Source organism: Gymnodraco acuticeps, unplaced genomic scaffold (genome assembly GCF_902827175.1).
Source record: "Gymnodraco acuticeps unplaced genomic scaffold, fGymAcu1.1, whole genome shotgun sequence".
NCBI lineage: Eukaryota > Metazoa > Chordata > Actinopteri > Perciformes > Bathydraconidae > Gymnodraco > Gymnodraco acuticeps.
Genome location: NW_022989974.1, coordinates 3,717,773 through 3,739,971, shown reverse-complemented (window position 1 = coordinate 3,739,971; position 22,199 = coordinate 3,717,773). Strand labels below are relative to the sequence as shown.

The 22,199-nt window shown below is 43.1% G+C and overlaps 1 protein-coding gene across 1 annotated transcript in view; it reads left to right on the top strand.

Moving 5' to 3' along the window:
* plxnd1 (plexin D1) overlaps positions 1 to 22,199 on the top strand; it is a 62,298-nt gene that overhangs the window by 16,888 nt on the left and 23,211 nt on the right. Inside the window, 13 exon segments of the mRNA XM_034210939.1 lie at positions 4,361 to 4,460; positions 5,930 to 6,028; positions 7,578 to 7,667; positions 7,930 to 8,038; positions 9,073 to 9,230; positions 12,872 to 13,017; positions 18,081 to 18,186; positions 19,530 to 19,669; positions 20,157 to 20,336; positions 21,064 to 21,094; positions 21,097 to 21,150; positions 21,417 to 21,483; positions 21,486 to 21,679. Coding sequence (XP_034066830.1) covers positions 4,361 to 4,460; positions 5,930 to 6,028; positions 7,578 to 7,667; positions 7,930 to 8,038; positions 9,073 to 9,230; positions 12,872 to 13,017; positions 18,081 to 18,186; positions 19,530 to 19,669; positions 20,157 to 20,336; positions 21,064 to 21,094; positions 21,097 to 21,150; positions 21,417 to 21,483; positions 21,486 to 21,679 — 1,474 coding nt within the window.

Below are 22,199 nucleotides of genomic sequence, written 5' to 3'. Positions count from 1 at the left end.
AATGTTGGATTTATTCGGGGTTGGTGATGCTTGGCAAACTTACAGCATCATTCTGATACTGTGCACACAAATGTTTTCACTTAGACACAGTGATGGCAAATAACTAAGTTCATTTACTCAAGTGCTACAATTTTCCTTTATCGTACCCCACATTTATTTTCCAATAACTTTTGCTACTTTTTCACCACTTTTGTAATCTTACTTACTTAGTTATTATGATTACAATTTCATATAAAACATATCAAAAGTACATTGTCATGTTCCAGATGTTAATAAGCTTTAAGCAATTCCAAAGAGTTATTTCACAACCTAACCTGTCAGATGGTTTTATTTACATAACAGTTTGAGATAAAGCAATACATTGGCTAATATATCACAAAAAGTCGAACATTTGAAAAAAAATCCAAACAAATGTGCATTGCAGAATTTACTGTTGATGTTTTATATCCATTTATTAGAGCAGTATTTTGAATGTGGGCTTGTATTTATGAGGAAGTATTATTACATTGTTTTATTGCTACTATTAAGTACAGGATGTTAGTACTATTTCCTCCTCTGCTTTGATCATTGACTATTTGATTTACAAGCTATCCCTCAAAACAAACCTTCATTCAATCGAAATAACTGCGATAATAGCCAATATACAGCACCAGTCAGATGTCTCTACAGCGTTGTAGAAGTGCACACCAACAGGGAGGCTCGTCCCTAACCTCCTATCCTTTATTCCTCTGCTTTCTATTTAGGCCTCAGTGGGTAAATATTGCCAACACGTCCTCTTGGAGGGCTTATTGCGTATTTGGCTTACTCAAGGTTTCTCAGTGCAGGATCAAATGTGGGATTAATATGCTGTAAACGTTAAGCCAAAGGAAATTGGATATATATGTCTGGCTGGCCATACTGATGTTTGTTTTTGTGAAGGACTGCGACTCGTATGGCCTGGTCACAAAGAGGGTATTCTCATATCTTCAGGCTATCCAGCTGGCTTCCTCTTGCATGTTGGACCATGTCAGAGGATCCACTTTATCTGATGGGCAGATTTTAGGCTTAGAGGGGCATTAGTGTGTGTGTGTGTGTGTGTGTGTGTGTGTGTGTGTGTGTGTGTGTGTGTGTGTGTGTGTGTGTGTGTGTGTGTGTGTGTGTGTGGTGTGTGTGTGTGTGTGTGTGTGTGTGTGTGTGTGTGTGTGTGTGTGTGTGTGTGTGTGTGTGTGTGTGTGTGTGTGTGTGTGTGTGTGTGTGTGTGTGTGTGTGTGTGTGTGTGTGTGTGTGTGTGTGTGTGTGTGTGTGTGTGTGTGTGTGTGTGTGTGTGTGTGTGTGTGTGTGTGTGTGTGTGTGTGTGTGTGTGTGTGTGTGTGTGTGTGTGTGTGTGTGTGTGTGTGTGTGTGTGTGTGTGTGTGTGTGTGTGTGTGTGTGTGTGTGTGTGTGTGTGTGTGCCTGCTTCTCTGCGCTTGCCCTCGTTTGGGTGTGTCCCTTTTGTTCACTTTTTGAAAACAGTCTGGAGGTGTGAACACAGCAGTTGCAGGTACATGTGTGCAAGACTGAACCCAATATGTGCACATGGCCTCGGTGCGCGGCGAGGATCAGGAGTGTGAAATTAGACGGTGGTTTATTGAAGGTGATAATGAGCAAAGTGCCATTCTCACAGGATGAGCATTGAGCTGCAAACTGCGGAGCTGCTATACTCTGTCTGATTTTAATCACTTCAAGCTGGGTTTTTTTAATAATCCCTAAAGAGAGTCTTATGAGCCATTTATCCGCAAGGAAACTAGATAGGAGGGTCTCTTTGTTTGTGCCATCACTTTTTTCTTTATATGTTAAAGCTGACTTCTTAAAGTTTTTGGTCTCAAGATGTTATGCATGGGTGAGCATCCTCACATTAATATCTCATAGGAAAGACTATTTTAAAAAAAAGTTACTGCAAACTACAGGTCTACAGAGTTTAATAAGTCCATTTATTTTCCAAGCTATATTTACGCCCGAGGCCCATCTAATTAAATGGAGAATGGCTACACAACTTTTGAAGGGCCCCATCAGTTTTGTTGTCACAAATAATAATTCTCAGGCTCAGGAAACATTTCTCCTCTAGCTCTGATCTTTTGCCGTTGTCAGGGTAATTTCAAATACAGCTTGGAAACTACCAGTGTTAACACTTTCTGTGTTGAAATATATGAGACTCTCCATGTCAGTATATCTAAAGATTAAGTTTCATCATGTACTGTAAGGAAATGTAGGATCCAGCCTTTTGGAGCTTGGCCAAAAGCCTGGACTCAAATTCTGAATATTTTGGCCTCCTATTAGTGAGTTTCAAGCATTTCTAGGAAATGCCATCCACTACAGTCTACAATTATCCCTTTTTAAGATACACTTTGCATAATATTACCATTGGTGGAGGTTTGAGATGTCTTTATTTATGATACAACAATGTTGCATTGAATCACTTTTCTTGTGTTTCTGTGTGACTTTGATTTGGTGTGTATCTGTGTGTGTGTGTGAGATAGTGTTTGGACAGTTCTCCCATGACCCAGTCGAAGTGGTCACTAGGCTGAGTTTTAATGACAACCAGATGATAGCATTCCAGCCTCACCAAACAGCGCTGTAGGACAACCACATAACCTGCCCTCTCACACACACACACACACACACACACACACACACACACACACACACACACACACACACACACACACACACACACACACACACACACACACACACACTCTTTCTCCATTTTATTTGCTTTCTATGTCTCAAGTTCTGGCACTTCTCCTTTCTTTCTTCCCTCCCTCCCCTCAGCTGTCTCTGCCTCTCGCTGTCGCTCCCCCTGAAAACGAGTCTTTTCTTCTGGACGTATTTCTCTCTGACAGAGACGTGATTGAGGATGTGTGTTTAACCGCTGTGTCCACTGAGAGGCCCTGAGAGTGCAGGGCCTGACTGTGTATTTAATATGTGTGTGTGTGTGTGTGTGTGTGTGTGTGTGTGTGTGTGGGTGTGTGTGTGTGTGTGTGTGTGTGTGTGTGTGTGTGTGTGTGTGTGTGTGTGTGTGTGTGTGTGTGTGTGTGTGTGTGTGTGTGTGTGTGTGTGTGTGTGTGTTGTGTGTGTGTGTGTGTGTGTGTGTGTGTGTGTGTGTGTGTGTGTGTGTGTGTGTGTGTGTGTGTGTGTGTGTGTGTGTGTGTGTGTGTGTGTGTGTGTGTGTGTGTGTGTGTGTGTGTGTGTGTGTGTGTGTGTGGTGTGTGTGTGTGTGTGTGTGTGTGTGTGTGTGTGTGTGTGTGTGTGTGTGTGTGTGGTCATTCTGACTTGGGGTGGGCAGTGTCACAGGGTATTTACTGTCAGTGTTAGGTCAAGCAGAGAGAGTTTGTGCGAACAGTGTGCATCTGTGTGTGTGTGTGCTATGTTAGAGTGTGTGTGCAGCTGGGTTTAGGTGTTTTAGTAGGACAGAAGGGGAGTTAGGGAAAACAGAAAAGCTTCAGCTGATAAGGGCCTTGAGGGGACCTTCTGCTTCTAATCAGAACTACGCACGCTCACACGCGCACACACACACACACACACACACACACACACACGTTTCTGCATCCCCTTACACCCATTCCACTCCACTCCCCCCAGTCCACAGACCCCCCCAGAGTGCTGCTATCACTGGAGGCGATATCATACTTAGTGTGGGACATCTGTCTGCTCCCGGAGGCTATGCAGACACACACACTCGAAAAACACATGCATATAGTACAGTGGAGGTGTGTGGAGGAGTTACGGTAGTTTATCTGGAAGACACTCACACATATCCTACGGCTGATATCTCCACCACTCAACACCTCACACTAAAACAATTTAGATAACAAGCACTACAGGTAACGGGAATCATTTATATTTTGTGGGGAACTGTCCATGTAACTCATAGCATATCTTACAAGGTAGATCACCCAAACCACACCAAAGATAATACACTTAATATTTAGGTGAAATGTTAGAGATGAATATCTCATAAGATGAGGAAACACCAGACTGTTTCATCAAAACATTCCTATGTGTTTTGAATTGAGCAAGGGTGTGTTACAGTGTGTTTATAGAGATGTGCGTTGTCATCTCAGCAGATTTGGCCCAGTTTGACCTGCTGGCTGGCTGTGTTGTAAATGTGCAATGAATGTCTGCTTCTGTGACTAATCATCTCTTCCTTTTATTAAAGCTAAACTTTGATGCCCAATCAGTTTGGCATATCAGATTATTTTCTACTAAAAATAGGCCACATATCCAACTTTGGAAAAGGCTGCATGGGAACATATCAAGAGGGAGAAAATACGCCCTGTTTGGCTCAATGTCATCCTTGTTTCTCAACTCTTTCCATGTATGTGTGTCCATCTTTCTTCAGGTGTTTGAGCTGCCTGAGCACCAGGTGGAAGTGCTATTGGGACCCCGAGAACCACCTATGCGTCTCCAATAAAGATGAGTTAAAGCACAGCCTGCTGGAGGTGAGTAATTCCCTTTTTCTTTAATCCATCAACCAAACAGACGCCTGGAGGATCTCTTAATATTAAGATCCCACTAGTCAGAGCCACAGACATAATCCAGACTCTGCTGTCCAACAACTCCAAGTGTGCTGTAATGATTTGAGTCCAGACGAGTTAGGCAAGAGCAATCATGTGGTAATTCAGTGTGAGGTTACAAGACTCAAACACAGTATGTAGAAATACTATAAACTCTCAGGACGTTCTAGTTTAACAGACTCCTTAAAGTATAATATATCACTTTAAAACACCTCTAACGTTTCAATTTTTTGGCAGTTAAGTGTGATATTCCAGCATGTGGAAGAGTAGCTTCTCTTTGTCCTTAATTTTAAAGGGAATTATTGCTAAATGTCAAAACTGTGTGTTGCCAGCAAAGACATACATCTAGGTGACTGTACAAATGCATTATGTAGATGCATGTTTGGCAGTGTAAAGCCTCATGCGGTTGTAAACTACTCTGAAAAGCAAACAGAGCACATAGTTTAAAAGGTTTGGCATGGGTACAAGACCAGGCTGGGAAACTGGGAAAATGATCCCAAACTGCAGTAGCCTCATTGAAACCAATTACAGGTCCCAAGATACCCCTGCCCTTAGTGTTCCTGACAACATCCAGATTATCAATTTTCAAGTCACACTGTCATGTGAAATAACGGTTAAATGGTTGGATTATACTTGAAGGGGACTTGCTTTCTTTATTTCCTGAGACCATATTCTACACTTCAATGGGCCCTTCACAAGAATTAAGTCAGACGCCATATGATTCCTGTCCCCTCTGGCGTTTTATTGCCCGGCCAGATCCCATGGCCCGTGTGAGGAGGCGTCCTCCCAGCAGACTATGGCTCTGAGGGGGCAGGCCGCGTCTGACTGTCCACAACAGTACTGGTCCCAGTTAGAGCGGAGAGGATGTGACTCAGTCCTGTGGTCAGCTGCTGGTCAAGTGGTCTTGTTCTAGCGTTTTATTGCTGTGAATGTTTAACACACTCTTTTATATCACAAGACCCCCTAAGAAAAGAGTATGAGCTTCTTCTGTTAAACAATTCAGGCAATAAAGACATTCTTTTAAGCAAACGCAATAAATCCTAGCCAGACTTCAGATCCAGAAATACACAAAAACAAAACATATAAAACCACAAGAGGCTTCTACTTTAAGTCACTTTCAGTTATTTAAATGTTAGATTCTTTTGAAATATTACATTTTTAATGAAGGTTAAAGGAGATGAGAGGGTGGGCCCATCACAGTGTCCGGTGGGTCTGTTTTTCTAATCCCTCATCGTCTCTCTATTTGAAGCTATTGTTGTTTCCCTCAGAGCGAGACTTTACCCTCTCATTTCCTCCTCCTCCAGATAAACAGGACAGGTATTTTGGGTTGCGGATGTGTGCATTGTTTTTTTTAACTCCTACATGTCCTGCCCCCACACCCCACCTCTCGACAGAATGCGGCTTCCTGTCCAAGCCTGGTGGCCTCAAAGGTTCCTCCATCACCTTCAGAAATGGCCCAGGACTTCACCTTATCCCTCAGCAACATTCAGGAGGTACGCCAGACAACCTCCCACTATGGAGCTAGACTTGGACCATGTCCAATATGCATGTTGTGAAAATGATTGGAATAAAACAGAAGCATATGGTGCTTTTTGCTTCAAGCCGAGTTAAACACAGATGGATATTTTTGTGCTGCGATTTGGGTCAATGAATGAGCGAAACCTGAGTTTGGGTGGTTGTGAGACAGAGATGAACATGAAGAATGAGCGAGTATCTTTTATGCTTATGTTGCTCACGGCTCAGCTGTGTGGGCCCACCATGTCTCCGGTATCTAACTGTGACTCGCTGAGTTGTGTCTTCGTCAGCACAGCGTACAATAAGCAGTCAGTCTGAGGCAGCACACGCGGCAGGAGCTTTATTTCATTTGTGTTCATTTTAAATTCGGCAAGTCCTTCCAGATCCGTTTCTTAAAATATCTATTCTCATTCTTAATCCACGCTGAGCGAGTCAGACGCTGATCCTGCTTCACTGATAAGGGAAATTCCAGAGCTGACTAGTTGCCAGGCGTGGTCAGTCACACGCTATAACCCTGTGGCCTTTAGAGCCTTCTTCTAGTGTGTTGCTATGGTGACAGACATTGAGTCACATACAAATGGACACACACATGCTCATGCACACACATACTTCCTCAGGGCAGCCTGGATGTGACTGGCTATTCCTACCACTCTTTATTATGATAGTTTATACAAATTGTTTGAATAATGGGTTCATCTTGCCAGCGAGTCAACACAGCAGGGAATGTGGAGTCATTCCCCAAAAAGCATCTCCAGTCACTTGAGGAATTTGTGATGAATTTTGGTTTGGTTCCCACACTTTTCTTTGGATAAACCAAAAAAAAAATGAACTTAACTGTGATAAACATTCATACCAAAACATGATAGAAAAGTGCTTAGAAGTTTGTCCTCCAGTATCTATTAGTTCTCACACTGAACATAAGTCCAGGGAACATTTAATGTGTGGTATGTTGGAGTTTTTCCGGGGATAAAATAACCTTGCAAGAGCCAAAGAAATCAAGCTTCTCTAGTGTCAAACGGAAGAGAGAAAAGGCAAAGTCCTGGAGAGGGTGATAAAAGTAGACCAATTTAAGCTGGCTGGATTCAGAGACTAAGGTTTTTCTTCCACTTTAAGTGATTGCCTTTTGCTGCTCTTACCTATCTTCTAAGCTTCTTTGTGGTCTTACCTTCACATATCTTGGCTGAGTTAAACTCTGGGCTCAGATTCTATGAAGAATGAATTCATATTCATTACTCTGGCTCCCAGATGACTGGCGGAGGTGTGGGAGTCCAGATGTTTATGAATATTTAATGAATTGCATCTTTTCCTGGCAGGCACAATTATTGTGGGTTATTTGAGTTTCCTGGTTCTCTTTCTGAGTTGTCAATTGTTACCAGACATGTTTTAGAAGGCATTTGTTTGCAGAAGCTTGCTTTAGGTACCAAAGCAACGGTTATCTCATTCTTAAAAGAGTACGACATCACAGTTTGCCTGCTAGTTATGGTTAAAATACTGTATATTGTTTAAAGTATGTGCATTATATAACAGAATGAAGAGCTGGAGTGCGACTTTGGGACAGAGCAGCGGTACGAGGCCAACTGGCTGAACAGCTCCACGGTGAAGTGCAGTGGAGTAGCAGTAAGTACAGACAATGAAGCACCAGAAATAACTATTTATTATCCATGTCTGAATAAAGATAATTTAAGATGAGATTAGATGTAATCATTGATTGTAACTTGTATCGCAATTATTTTAAACCCTTGTTTATAAGTGGACTAAGAACCCATTATTATCTGAAGCAACAGTAAGAGGGAATAAATGCAAAATGACTCATGTTCACACTGAGGACATGCCCAGCACAATCAGCTTTATTGTGTCTCCTTCTTCTCTGTCCATGTAGCTGTCCACTAATCACAGGAGCCAGGTTTACCACCTCAACCTGAGGAGGAAAGGATACTTCAGTGGAAATGGGGACGATGTCTTTGTCGACAGCCCTCAGCCCATGAGAGGTAAGACTTTGTTATGTTGACATGAAAAAGCTGATGAAAAATACAGTTCCCATTTGCTACGCTTCAGCTGTTTGCTCAGCTCTCCTGTATTTGCAGCGTAATTAGAAACCCACAAAAACAACAAATCTGACATCGCTGCCACTGTTGCTCCCAGAATGCATTTCACCTGTACACAAATGTTTTTTCTGATGAGATTGGCGGATTTGATTAAAACCTGTAGGAAAATGAAAAATTGCTTACGGGAACGAAACAGTGTTTGACTGCCTCTCACTTGCAATAATAGTACTTTGTGTTTTACAACACATAATTTGCCAACTAGTAATTTACCATGCTATCATATTTGGCCACCCTCTAATTACACATAATCATGATAGAACATGGAGCTGCGATTTAAGGTGCTATCAATACCTCTTACTAGCCATGTCTGAACTATTGTTGATAATACAATTTAAGCTCCATGACAACAGTGAGATGATGAAAGTGGTCCGCATGTTGAACTTGGTATGTTTTCTAAAGCGCAGCTAAGCCAATCCTCGCCTTTCCCAGTCTCAGATGTGCTGTTCGCTGTCCATGTGTCGATCATGTGAACAACAGCCCTGGGCCGCTGCCAGACACGCTGCACTGTTCAGGACGTGACGGTGGTTCATAACATGCAGACTCATCACATTTATAAACAGACACACATACACACTTTATCACACACATGCAGGTACACAAATTCATGCACAGATGCACATGCGGTGGTACAAATGGGATTCTCCCAGGGAGGCACATTGGAACATGAACAATCATCTGTTTCTCGCTGGCTTTGTCTCCTCCACTCCTCTAGCTCTGGTTTTTTTCCTGGTTTATTTTTATAGACATGAATATATCATCCTGAAAATGCTGTTTATTCAGAACATGCAGCCCATATGGTTTATATAAGCTAGAAAATAACTGTAGAAGTCTAAGTAGCTTAAGTTAACCACACAAGGCAAACACAGTTCAGTAATGCTGTATTACAATAATAATTGCCTCTCTGTCTCTCCCCCTAGTGGAAGTGTACAACTGTGGAGTAGGGAGCTCCGACTGCTCCCAGTGCTGGGGCCGGGAGGACCAGGACCACCTCTGCAGCTGGTGTGAAAACAGCTGCAGGCCGAGGGATGACTGCCAGCCAATCAGAGATCAATGTCCGGCTCCTGAGATCCACAAGGTAAGATCACAGGTTACACATGATCGCAGAACACAAATTATTGCATTCATCCTCCTGCTCCTCCCAACTCCTTTCTGTTGTCTATCTTCTAACCATAAAATGGTGAATCATGGGGTCACTCACATGGTGCAGTGCCCCCTGCCCTGACTGTCCAGTATGAGCCGCCTGTTTGAACAGTCTCATTAAAGCAGTTCACTGAGTAATAACAGTAACACTCACTTAGCCACAGCCCTCGGGGGACACAGGGAGTCAATCTGCAATCACTCAGAAGGGCATGGGAACACCTTTTTTGCCATGTGTAACTACAGTTTGAGTGTAAACTGTGTGGACTGGTTATGGGAGTTATATATGTAGAGCTGTTTGTGTAAGTAACCCCAGAAACTAAAAGAAAACGAATAATAACCAGGAATGGTTTTGGATTCATGACCACAAAAAGAGCAACCACAATGACCACGAGGAGTGTTTATCCGACACAGGATCTCACTGCGGTCACATCCTAACGGTCATCACGATTACCGGCACAACCTTTCTTTAAACTGTTTATAGAGCTCATTTGCATGATCATATTCATTTGTTTGTCCAGCTGTAATTGGATGGCGTTTGGAGCCGTCCTCCGAGCCTTTTCTGCCACTACTGAATTATATCAGCATAGCAACCCTAGGCGGTCATGGGAAGTACGGCTCACATGATACCCAGCCGGCCTGAACTTCCTGCAGATAAAACCTGGCGGCCCAGAGGAGTACAATCAGGCAAAACAAAGCAGACGGACACACACAGAATATTTCACCCAAATAGGCCATATTGAAGCCTTCATGCTTATCCCTCATTCTTTGTAGCTGTCAGCACACTGTGACTAACAGGATGCTAACTTATGAGACTTGTACACGTGACTGAAGTTAGCCGTATGCGTGGGTAGACTATTGTAGCAGTCCTCTCTCTCTCGCTATTCCTCTTTCTCTCGAGCGGGCTGGAGAGAGGGTAGTGGGGGCTGCGGCTCTGTGGGGTGTGTGATGCAATGCTTTGGCAGCCATGTTTTCCCTACAATCCACAGGGGTTTGAGCCTGAGTACTCCAGCTTATGGAGCTAAAAATCCGCTCTCCCTAAACATTTCACACACACATCACACACACACACACACACAGCACACACACACACACACCACACACACACCCACACACACACACACACACACACACACACACACACACGCACACGCACACGCACACGCACACACCACGGCAGCAGCTCTTTGTTATATAGACATAGTGATTGTGTACAGCTAAGATAATGAAATGTGCTTTTGGTAACCAATCTTTGTCACAGGGCACCAAAAATATCAATAATACGGAGGAAGCTTTCATTATTGCTTAAACTTTGTCACGTACCCCTAATTGTGAAAAAGGGCCTTCTATTCAACGCAGTGACGTAAGACAATGGACACCATTTATCATCTCCGCAGGCCCTTTATTCTCCATGTTATGTGTGGGCTAGGTTCGCTGTTTAAAAAAACATAGATTAGCGGTACTGCGCCGTCCAAAACAGGAACTGCCAACATAGTATATTCGCTACATGAAAGAACTAGAGAACAGGGGGATCTGGTGAGACATTAATTGGTTTGGGAGAGAGGATGGAGAAGGGAGCAGTACAGTCAGGAGCCTTTTCCTGTTTTTGTCCTCACGTCCTCCTTGATTATGTGAGGGCAGAGAAGCTCGGGTGAGGAGAGGAGATGAAAGCTCTGGCCTCACTGCGGTCTCTACAAAACATAACATAAAGGAGATCTATGGATTCCAGGTTGCATATCTGCATTTAGAATATATTTTTCTCTGAATATTATACTTCGAATAATTTAGTCCTCAAATGCGTTTCACAGCTCCAGCATTCCTTGTTGATTTTTTTTTCACATTCACACCACTGTGATCTCCCTGGAGGCCTGGCAGAGTAAATCAAGACTCGCAGACTTGTAAGAGGTGTAAATGAACAGCATGCCAGCTGATGTTGATGTCAATGCTCAATGGCACACCAGAGACACAATAGGTGCTATAAAACGCATAGTGATGATAAATAACTCTGCCAACTGCGGAGGCTCCATCGAGAGGTTGGTTGCTTTCATTTGTCTGGCAGACAACAGTTTTTGTGTGCATTACATGTGTAGCAAAGGAATGTGGGTATGTGTTTTTTATCAAATGAAGTATATATTGGTATATAATGTAGGCATGGCGTAACACTTGCTAGGCAGAAACGTAATATAACCCCAAAAACATTTGCATCATTTCCTGTTGAGTAGCACAAAAATACTGCAACAAATGGATCGGTTTGTTTTCACACTTTATTAAAGGTCATGCACTTTTATTTTCTTAACCACCTCAATGTTATAGTTTGGAAAAGATAGTTTATTTATCCGTGCTGTCGCTCTTGTGGTTTTTATATTATCTCCATGCAGAACCAAACCTTATCCCTTAACTTAGTCCAAACAGAAGTGCTGTTTTCATTCCTAGGTTTAGCTTCTGATAAAGCTGGAGCCAGGCCAATAACACAGCGGGGTCACACCAACCTCTGCTGTGCCAGGGGGTCATTCAGAGAAGCATGCACGCAGCTGGGTTGCTGTGCTACAGTGACAAAATGAGAGTTGATTGCTTCTGTCTGGGCGTTGGCGATGCTATCTCTGAAGCTGCGTTTCTGTGGTAATTGGAGAGGTGACTGTCCTCTTTCTTCTCTCCACGGCTATTGAATGGAAAGTTAAGAGACCAAAGGCAAGGGCTGAAATGATGCATGAGAACATGCCTCTGAACAACAGCAGAAATGGGACTAAGGAATTTGACAGAACAGACACGGAGTAAAACAACAGATGAAAGGGAAAAGCACTGTGCATTAATTCTCCTGTTAAGGCTTTGCTCTCTCACCACCACTATCAGCATTCACTCTCCTCTCGACACTCAGTTCCCTAAATTGCCTCCCCACTCATCCACCTTTCTGCCGTGATCTCCACCTCGCCTCTACAGCCCTTTCTTTCTCACTCTGTCTGTCTCTTGTGGGATGTGAAGGGGGCTCTTAGGCTGCTCTTTATTTGCATGTGCTGTAGAGGATTAGAGGCTGAAGAGTCTCAGACAGGCACAGTTAAGAGCCTGCTTGTGTTTGTGTGTGTGTGTGTGTGTGTGTGTGTGTGTGTGTGTGTGTGTGTGTGTGTGTGTGTGTGGTGTGTGTGTGTGTGTGTGTGTGTGTGTGTGTGTGTGTGTGTGTTGTGTGTGTGTGTGTGGTGTGTGTGTGTGTGTGTGGTGTGTGTGTGTGTGTGTGTGTGTGTGTGTGTGTGTGTGTGTGTGTGTGTGTGTGTGTGTGTGTGTGTGTGTGTGTGTTTGTGTGTGTGTGTGTGTGTGTCCCTCCCTCCCGTAGTCTCTTCTTTTCGCTCTCCGTCTTCCCTGCCGCACCACTTCACCCAGCCCTTCCCTTCTCTCTCTGTGATGCCACCCCTCCCTGTCCGCCTCCAATGACAGCATTTCTCTTCTCTTACTTCTCTGTCATGATCATTATCAACCGTCATCAGTGGAACATCTTTAAGGGATGTGATCTACTTATGAGCTATAATTTATCGTGCATATTACAGGGTTTCCTTCCCCTTGTTCATGGCCTCACTTTGTCTTTGTCAGATCTCCCCCCTGAGGGGTCCAGTGGAGGGAGGCACCCTGCTGACAGTACAGGGCAGGAACCTGGGCCGGAGGGCGGCAGCAGTAAAGGTCTCTATTGGAGATGTGCCGTGTATTCTCCTGCCTGAGCTCTACACCGTCTCTGTGGAGTAAGTATTCCAACATATGGCTTCAATAATGATTCACAAATATGCATGTTTAGGCTTATGTCAACTGAAGTGTTTGCTGAAAGCAGTGTGCAGACACTTCTCCCCCTTGTGCTTATTTAATTAATCGACATTGTCAGTATGACAAAATGGAAGAAACAACCGATTGTCCTATTCATTATAGCAACTTATATTTATATATTTAACCCTGCTAAAATAAGTCACTGTTCTGCAATGAAGTGTGCTTATTTGACAGCTAACAATTACCGGTTGTCATGGTAACTTGACATGCTCTCAGGAAACTGAATGGTCAGGTGCACGACGGGCAGATCAAGTAATGGAAAGATTTGTCACAGTCAATATACCTCCAAGAATTCCAGGCATGTACAGCTCAGTCCTGAACAGAGTGAAACCAGACAGTACTCTGAGAGACACACGACTCATTACATTTAATGGATAGAGGTCCACTAGAAGGCCCTATCTGCAGGGAAAAACCTGAAAGGTAACCATGCATTAAAAAGTTTGAGACCTAAAAAATCCATCCCTATAATAACAGCTTTACAATGTATTTAAAGTCAAACTAAATTAAACACAATACTGTCTGTTTACAAGTCTTCAATAAATGTTTTATCATACTGCCAATCATACTGGCGGGACTTAAGTTGCATTCTGGGTGATAAAGGTGTTCAGTTTGGGAATGGAGGCAATAAGAAAGCATAACTTCTATCTTTGGTCAGGGTGCAACAAATAAATGAGAGTTACTAAACTTCCTCTCGCAAATACCCATCTTTGATCAACCTTGTCCACCAGTCTCAAAACTAGAGTGCAACAATCCCTGCATGGTTTAGTTTACATGTATTCATGAGACAAATTTTCACAAATATTATTATGCAGTACGCTCCTCATTTGAAACGACTCAGTCGCCATTCTTCCGTAGCACAGGGACCATCACACTGTCACCATGGCGACAGCAGGACCCCACTTTGACACCGGCACCACCGAGCTCTGTGGAAGTCGATAACTCTACAGTTGCACCCAAACTTCCTTTCAGTATCTGTAATGTTGCCTGAATGGAAGTGTTTATCTGGTCTTTCTCCACTGAAGCTGATCATTGTATTAAGACCAGTTGGAGGGTGACCTGCGGGGCCCACCTGTCACTCCAGCACTCTGATACATTCCCAGAAAACCTGCACATGTTGAAACAGCGAATCGCATTTCACTCCAGGAGTGTTCTCATCGCCTGTCCTCATTCCCTCATTGGATCCTGAGGATGGTTGTTATGACAGCAGAGAATATTCTTGCTGTAAGTGGCAGTGACAAATCATAACACGTATCGCATCTGACAATGTCAGCACATTTGACTTGCACGCACAGCTTTACATTTTCTATCCTTGTTGGGGCCTCCTGCTGATTTGATAAGATGTGATGCCATCTCATTCCCTCAACCTATAGCCTTTACATTCAACCGTAACATCAAAAGAGGACACATGATGCTAATGTCCAGGTTAATATTTGTATTTTGTGCCTCTACTGTGACTTGTTTTGTTTTTAAATGTTGAAAAGCCATTTTTTTACTCATACTGCCTGCAGCACCTCTTTTCACCCTCTGTCTGAAACCAGAGCCCAGTCTGCTCTGATTGGTTAGCTGGCCGGGTCTGTTGTGATTGATCAACTGCTAAGAGATGTCCCACCCCTTAGCTTACAATGTGTTGGAGTGCTAGCTAATAAAAGTGCGAGTATTACATAGTGATACTATGTTATATATTACAAACTAAGGAGTCCAATCAAGGTGTTTCAGGCTCTCAGTGTGTGGGAGGGAAACTCCCTCTGAGGGAACTTATTTATAAAAAACCAACCTATTCTTACCACATCGATAAATATGCCCAAAGATGAAAAGGCTGCTGAAGATTATTCACAAAAATGTCCTCCCCCAGAAGATCTCAAATTCAAAATAGACCCTACAGAAATGCCACACACACACATTAGCCTGCACACGCACACTGGCATATGTGACCTCATTTAGCAGGGCTGTTGAGACAGGTGTCTGCTCGTGTGCTGAGAGGTGAAAGTTCACAGCTGTGTGCCACAAGGAAAATGTGCAGCACTAGAGAGAGCGTGCTCCACTCACTAGGTGTCAACATTTAAATTAATGACAGTCATCCTCGGCACACCTCATTTACTGGAGTACTCCTCTAGGTTTTTGGCCGAGGTCCTTCATGCTGCCCTCTTTATCACTTTCAAATGAGCCTTGAGTGGCCTTCGCCCACGTCTATTTAGCCGAAAACACTTACAGCCAAACACTCTCAGAGTTGATTGTTGAAGATCCTCATCATTCACTCAAGGGAAATGATCAGAGACATCTTTAAAACTAGACAACATATTGCTGTCTTGAGCCCATAATATAGTCGCAGTAGGCGCTGCTGGAATGTGGAGCAGGGGTCAGCCTGGCTCTGTCTGCTCAGGGAGCCTGCATGTCCTCTGACTGTGATCACACTGCATCAACATCACACACACACACACACACACACACACACACACACACACACACACACACACACACACACACACACACACACACACACACACACACACACACACACACACACACACACACACACCGGGTGACTGCAGGTCTGCAAACATCTTAAAAACATGGAATTCAGTTTTCTCACAAAACGACATAAGGTAATAAAAAGTATTATATTTCATTTACAAGGCTTTTCTGTTTGTCTTCGTATCTGAATGGGTGATGTCACACACCTATAAACTAAAAGTGGAATATTTTTAAAAGACTGCACGCACGTCTCATAAAACACATTTTTGGATTTAGCAGAAACTTAAATGAACTTTAACTCATTAATCATTCTTTGTTGATTAATCTATTTTACATTTTTCAGACACTTTTCCAGGTCATGTTTATTTCAGTAATCTGTCATTAGACATAATTGTTATACACTACAGGTAGATCTGCAACAATCATCAATTAAGTTAATTGGCATCTTTCTCTTAATAATTTACCCTTTTTTTAACAACATTGCTACTATCTTCTGGTTCCAATGTGAGAATTTTCTGGATTTCTCTTTTTTCCCTTATCGTTAATGAACAAAACATGACATCTGAGAAAGTCACCTTGGACGGTGAAAATGGGATGGAAATGTTTCACTACTTTTGGACATTTTATGTATCAAAATATGAATAGGGCAAATAATTGTCCAGAGAATCGATAATAAAAAATAACTGCACTATTTCCAGGGAACTACTAAACACTAATTGATATATTCACAAATCATACTAAGACCATGTCGTCCGTACTGGATGCATATAATAAACTGCATTGCACATGGTATTAACATTTCTTGAACAGTCATAAGTTTAACTTAACCTTGAAGAAACCCTAACGGCCCGTCCACACTACAGCTTCGACAGCTTCAAAAACGGTTTCCAAGGCGTCTGCCCATTCACTTTGAATGGGGTGACATCACTTTTCGCCGAACTGCATTGTGGGAAGCAGAGCGGAGCTTTCCTGGCGTTTCAGGCTGCAAAAGTTGAGCAATGTTCAACTTTTGAAGCTTCTGAAGCTTTCGGTGGAAGCGTCAGCCAATCAAATCATATGCCAGTACAAGCTCTAGCCAATCAAACCGCTGCTTGTGTGTCAGGGGCGGGAGATTCATGTGATTGGTTGTTGGTCGAGCTTCAGACACGCTCAGCTCCAAGCTTTTTTTGAAGCTGTAGTGTGGACGGGCCGTAACACTCCCATGTCTGTGTACTGTTAATATGCTACAGGCTGAATTCCTCACACCTAAGACTTTCTTTGTCTGTACAAGATATACTGGCATTATATTTGTCTTTTTTTTTTAAACAGAATAATCCTGAGCATCATGGTTCAATAGCAGATATCATATGATGAGATGTCTTTGTCTGATAGGAGTTTTATTACCAACCTGAATCCAGACTTCAAGTTCTCTTATCTACTCATGTCTCATTTTATTTGTCTTTTCTTTCTTCTCTAAGTCAGAGCATGTGAAATTATGTATGTTATTCAAACAGGTGCGCATCTGCCCTCATGGCATGTACTCACTGACAGTACTGTAATTTGATTGTAATGACAATGTTTACCTGACGCTGCTGTAATTAATGAGCATCATGGCTCGTACTGCAGGTTATTTTGGAATATGTTTTATATCTATTCAAGCTTATAAAGGAAAGCCACGATTTAAGTGGGCTCATTACATGCAGCAGTGGTGGCCTGACATTTAAAAACACACTCAGATGTAGCTTTCTGAGCCAGCCCTGGTCTCACCCTCAACAGCCTGACCTCAGCCAAGCCCCAATCTGTCCGGCCCAGCCTCGTCTCACCGTGTGTCCTGCCAGGTCCTCCTACATAAAACACAGCTCCTCCGCTTATGTAAATTCCCCACAAATCCTCTGTCAATCATCCAATCACTCGCTGAGATTTAAAACCACTGTAGCACCAGGCACCTGACTAAATAAACCTACAGGTTGTCTAGCTGGAGGAGCTGGTGATAAAGGTTGTGTTTCCCCCACAGAACATTTATTCCAGTGAGGCCCCAGAATAGTAGATCCCTGTGCCTCGCTTCACCTCGGCATCATTAATATGAGACGTCCCTGTAGAGCGTGCACTGATGACACACGGCTTAATCACAGCCAGGAGGCGAGCGAACAAGCCTCAGCAGCCCCTTAATCTCATCTGTGGTTGGACACATCTGGTGTGAGGAGCTTTAACCTTATATCTCCTAATATCTGATATAACAAGGCTTTATTGGATTCCATATGTAAATACGGTCTGATGAATTAGTTCATAACCACCGTCCTCCGAAATTAATTACAAGTCTTTGTATGGCTGTCATGATCAAGATCTCTTCATCTTTATATTGGTTCCCCTCACTTTCCATTGTTGTCTTTTTTTTATCAGTTTATTAGATTACAATTATAAACTCATTTATTTCAGTGTTCTCATCCATTATCATCAACATTTTTTTATTAACGGATCTCTCATTATGATGACAGCTAAACAAGGAGGATGACCCTTTTTTGAATTTCTTCAGGATGGTGTGTGTCACTGGACAGTCTTCACATGAGAGGACGGATATTGTCGAAGTGGATGTGGACCAAAGTGGGATTGGACCGTCAAAGGAGAGCTTCTCGTACTTAGTGAGTATTCTCCAGATATATACCCTCCTGCTGATTTCTGCTTTCTGTTCTGTCCGTCTCTCCCTTCACATTCTTCTTCTTCTACGCTCTCTTGTTCCCCACTGGGAAAGCCTCCTCAAGTGTGTCAGTTGAGGGTTAACAGATGCATTTTATGATACTGAAGAATGCGAGTGTGTGGGAAGCTTCAAACGTTCATCCGAACTGCAACTAAGCACCATTGTCATTCTGCACTCGCTGCCAGCAAAAACAAATATGGCGATTGTTGGAATGTCCCTTTGCTCTGAATTCATCACTGGTCGAAGCGAGCTGGCCAGCATTGTGTAAATTGACCTCGACCCACACAGTTTCCCATTGGATTTGGAGTATATAGTCATTGGAAATACCCATGTAAGCCCCTTGTTTCTTTTTGTTTGTAGACAAAGCACTTCATAATTTAGTGCTGGAACGGTCTATCATTTCAGCAGCTTCTTAGAGCAGCTCTCCCTGTGAGTCATCCCACAGAGAAATAACCCTGATCTTGAAGCCCCTCTTGATAATAAGAGGATGAAACAAATCCAGAACAACAAACATTACTCCGTGATGTTGTGGGAACTCTTCTCAGGTTTCCTTTTCCATCTCCGAAATGATCAGAGTGTGAGAGGTTTTTACTGATGCACGTCAAGGGGAAGATGTGGGAGAAAGGGAAAACAGTTTTGGAGACAGGATATGTACCTCTACTGAATCTCCTTCCTCAAACTTTTCGACGGAAACATCTGCCTCCTTACGCCCACTTTGACACACAAACATACAATAGGTCTTCTCCATCCTTGCACACTAAGGAAGTGGATCCTGTCAGTGATGATAAGAAGTTTCCCTGGAGGCGAGGTTCATGGCGGGGATAGAAAAAGTTCCGAAAGAGCGGGAATGCTGATGCTAGTATCTGCAGAGCTGGACAGAGATATTCATCTTTGCCCCAGGAGCATGTGTGTATGTGTGTGTATCTGCATGTATATATGTCTTTGCATGTGCATTATTACCTCTTAGTATATCTGTCCTGCAAGCTCTACCCCACAGGCCTGTTGGCTTCAGCAACACTTTAACATATTGCAGCGTGTGCTGTCTTCACAGTTTTCTTCACTAATTTACTGTTATAGTCAGCAGCTGTCTCAGTCAATCTCCGAAGAAAAGATGTTTCAGCAACCTCAATGGAGGAGAAAATATTGTTATTTGGTGTCAAGAAAAGCATCATAGAGCACAAAACACAGTTTCAGTAAGCCTGTCTTTTCGGGTGACAGAAGCTGTCAGATGTTTAGTGGTACATTTGATTTGTTGTTTAGACATGTGTATCTCTCGTCTGTATTCAGATCCCAAAACTGCAGTCCTTGGAGCCAACGAAGGGCTCCCGAGCGGGAGGAACTATAGTCATCATCAGCGGGGAAAACCTGGACATTGGCTCTCAGGTCAGAGTCAAGGTCAACAACACACTGGAGTGTACCATCACAGAGTGAGAACTAATTATATGATGTTGTATTTTGTTGTGGTTTTTCTTTTAGTGTCAAGTCTGTCAGAGACATTAAATGAAACAGTGACGTGTTATTTAATGATGCTTTAAAGTGCTGCACATGCATATACCTAATATTACATATTCTGTGCTGTGTGGCTTTGCAAGGCTTGCATGAAAGTTTGTTCTAATTGCGGTTGAGGATATTACCTGGTCAAAACTTGAGACTTAAAAGTGTTTTTATTGAAAGTCTTAAAAACGTAACATCGCTCCTTAGTTGGGGCAAATTAAAAACCCTTTTTACATAAGTTAGACTGCAGTCCAAGTGTCAAGTTTGCATTTTTTGGCTCTGCTTATAGTCAAGTCCTTAGTCTGTTATAACTGCTTTAAATACATATTTTATCCTAAGTGGAATTTTCGGAGTTTTGAGCACTTGTAGACATCCTAAGATGTGTGGTCATGTCATGATGTCTACCTCGTTGTTTTTTAGAAAAACAGATGAAACCATTGAGTGCACCATGCCTCCGGCCTTACAGGCACACACTGAGTCAGTGGCAGTGTGTGTGGAGTTTGAAAACCTTCCCTGTCAAAGTGCAGAGCTGAGCACCTCCTACACCTACCAGAAGAACCCCACCATCAGCTTCATCCACCCCAAAAAGAGCTACCTCAGGTAGGTGGTCTGCTACACACATCACCAGTATCACAGCCAAGATGCCTCGAACATCTCAAGCTGGAGGACAGCAGTTCCCCTCCCAGAGTCGCTGACTTAAGTCATTACTGTAATGTTGTCCTGATGTGCAGCATTTTCTCCATATTGTGTTCTAAATAGCAGAGTGTGCATGTGATAGCATAGCGGCATGTCTTTGATGTGTGCGGATTTGCACTACAGTCGAACTGTTTTGCATTATTATCTGGTTCTGTCTGCCTCATATTTTGGTGCCGTGTCCCAAAAGTATTTGCATACCAGTGTGAATTTGACACATTTTTGTCATGGCTGAGATGTGACGCTCTGTCCGTATCTCTCTGTGTGGTGTGTGTGTGTGTGTGTGTGTGTGTGTGGTGTGTGTGTGGTGTGTGTGTGTGTGTGTGTGTGTGTGTGTGTGTGTGTGTGTGTGTGTGTGTGTGTGTGGTGTGTGTGTGTGTGTGTGTGTGTGTGTGTGTGTGTGTGTGTGTGTGTGGTGTGTGTGTGTGTGTGTGTGTGTGTGTGTGTGTGTGTGTGTGTGTGTGTGTGTGTGTGTGTGTGTGTGTGTGTGTGTTGTGGTGTGTGTGTGTGTGGTGTGTGTGTGTGTGTGTGTGTGTGTGGGTGTGTGTGTGTGTGTGTGTGTGTGTGTGTGTGTGTGTGTGTGTGTGTGTGTGTGTGTGTGTGTGTGTGTGTGTGTGTGTGGTGTGTGCCCCAGTGGAGGCAGGACCATCCACCGTGCCGGGTCAGGGGTTTTGATCTGGTGCAGAGTGTCAACATGGAGGTGATGGAAATTGGAGAAAAAGTAAGTAATCAACAGATTGTTTACCAACGTATAAATGTAGAGGAATATATGCAACAAAAGCCCCATAAATCCCATGAGCAAGATATAAAATGCCAATGGTAGAGTGAATTTTAGTGAATAAGCGTGTTATCCAATAGTTGTAAAACTATTCCTACAAGAGAGAAGCACCTATTGACAGTTTAAAAGTTAATTATGTTACAGGCAGATAATGACATTAACCATGAAATCCATTGTAAGCTACTTTGTCTCCTCTGGTCCTTCTTCAGCGCTGCTCAGTGGTCTCTCCCTTCACAATCACCTGCCCCTCCCCGGCATCCAGCCAGTCCCAGCAGACACCGCGCAGTTTATCTTGAACGGAGTCCTTTACACAGGCGACAACCCCTTCACCTTTGATAGCGATGAAGAGGATGGGGAGCCTCATAAAGGTCACTTCCCGTTGGAGTACGTGGAAGATCCCCAGTTCTTCACTGCCAGCAAGGAGAAGCTGATTAAACACCACCCAGGAGAGCCACTGACACTCATCATCAACGTGAGTGACCCTGCAGAGACAGGAAGTCAAGATTAGTGCTTCATTGTTACGTTGGCTTCCTGAAAATCAAGCCCAATGCTCTTATCAAATGTTTGTGTTTGAGACAATGTTGTTAACCTCTAAGTTTGGGTTTTATTTCATATACTATATATGGTGTGCAGAAATAGTTTGCAATGGCATTAGGGTTGAATCACAAATGATCCTGAAAACGATCTATAGATTCTTTAGCAGGTAATGCTGACCATACTGGTTTGCCTGCTTAGCATGCTAACATTTGATAACTTGCATTAAACACAAGATTCATCTGAGGTTTATGGGAATTTCATTAAGGTTGCAGGTATTTGGTTGGACTCCAACGTTTTAGACAGAAAAGTAATTACCTGATGATTGCTCGAGATAAACAAAAATCAAGGAGCTTAAACAAAGCCATTTATCCTGAGTAGAACATGAAATTCTGCACAAAATATTGTCTGCCGTTGTTGTGACATTCCCTTAAAAATACAAAAATGTTGATGTCCTT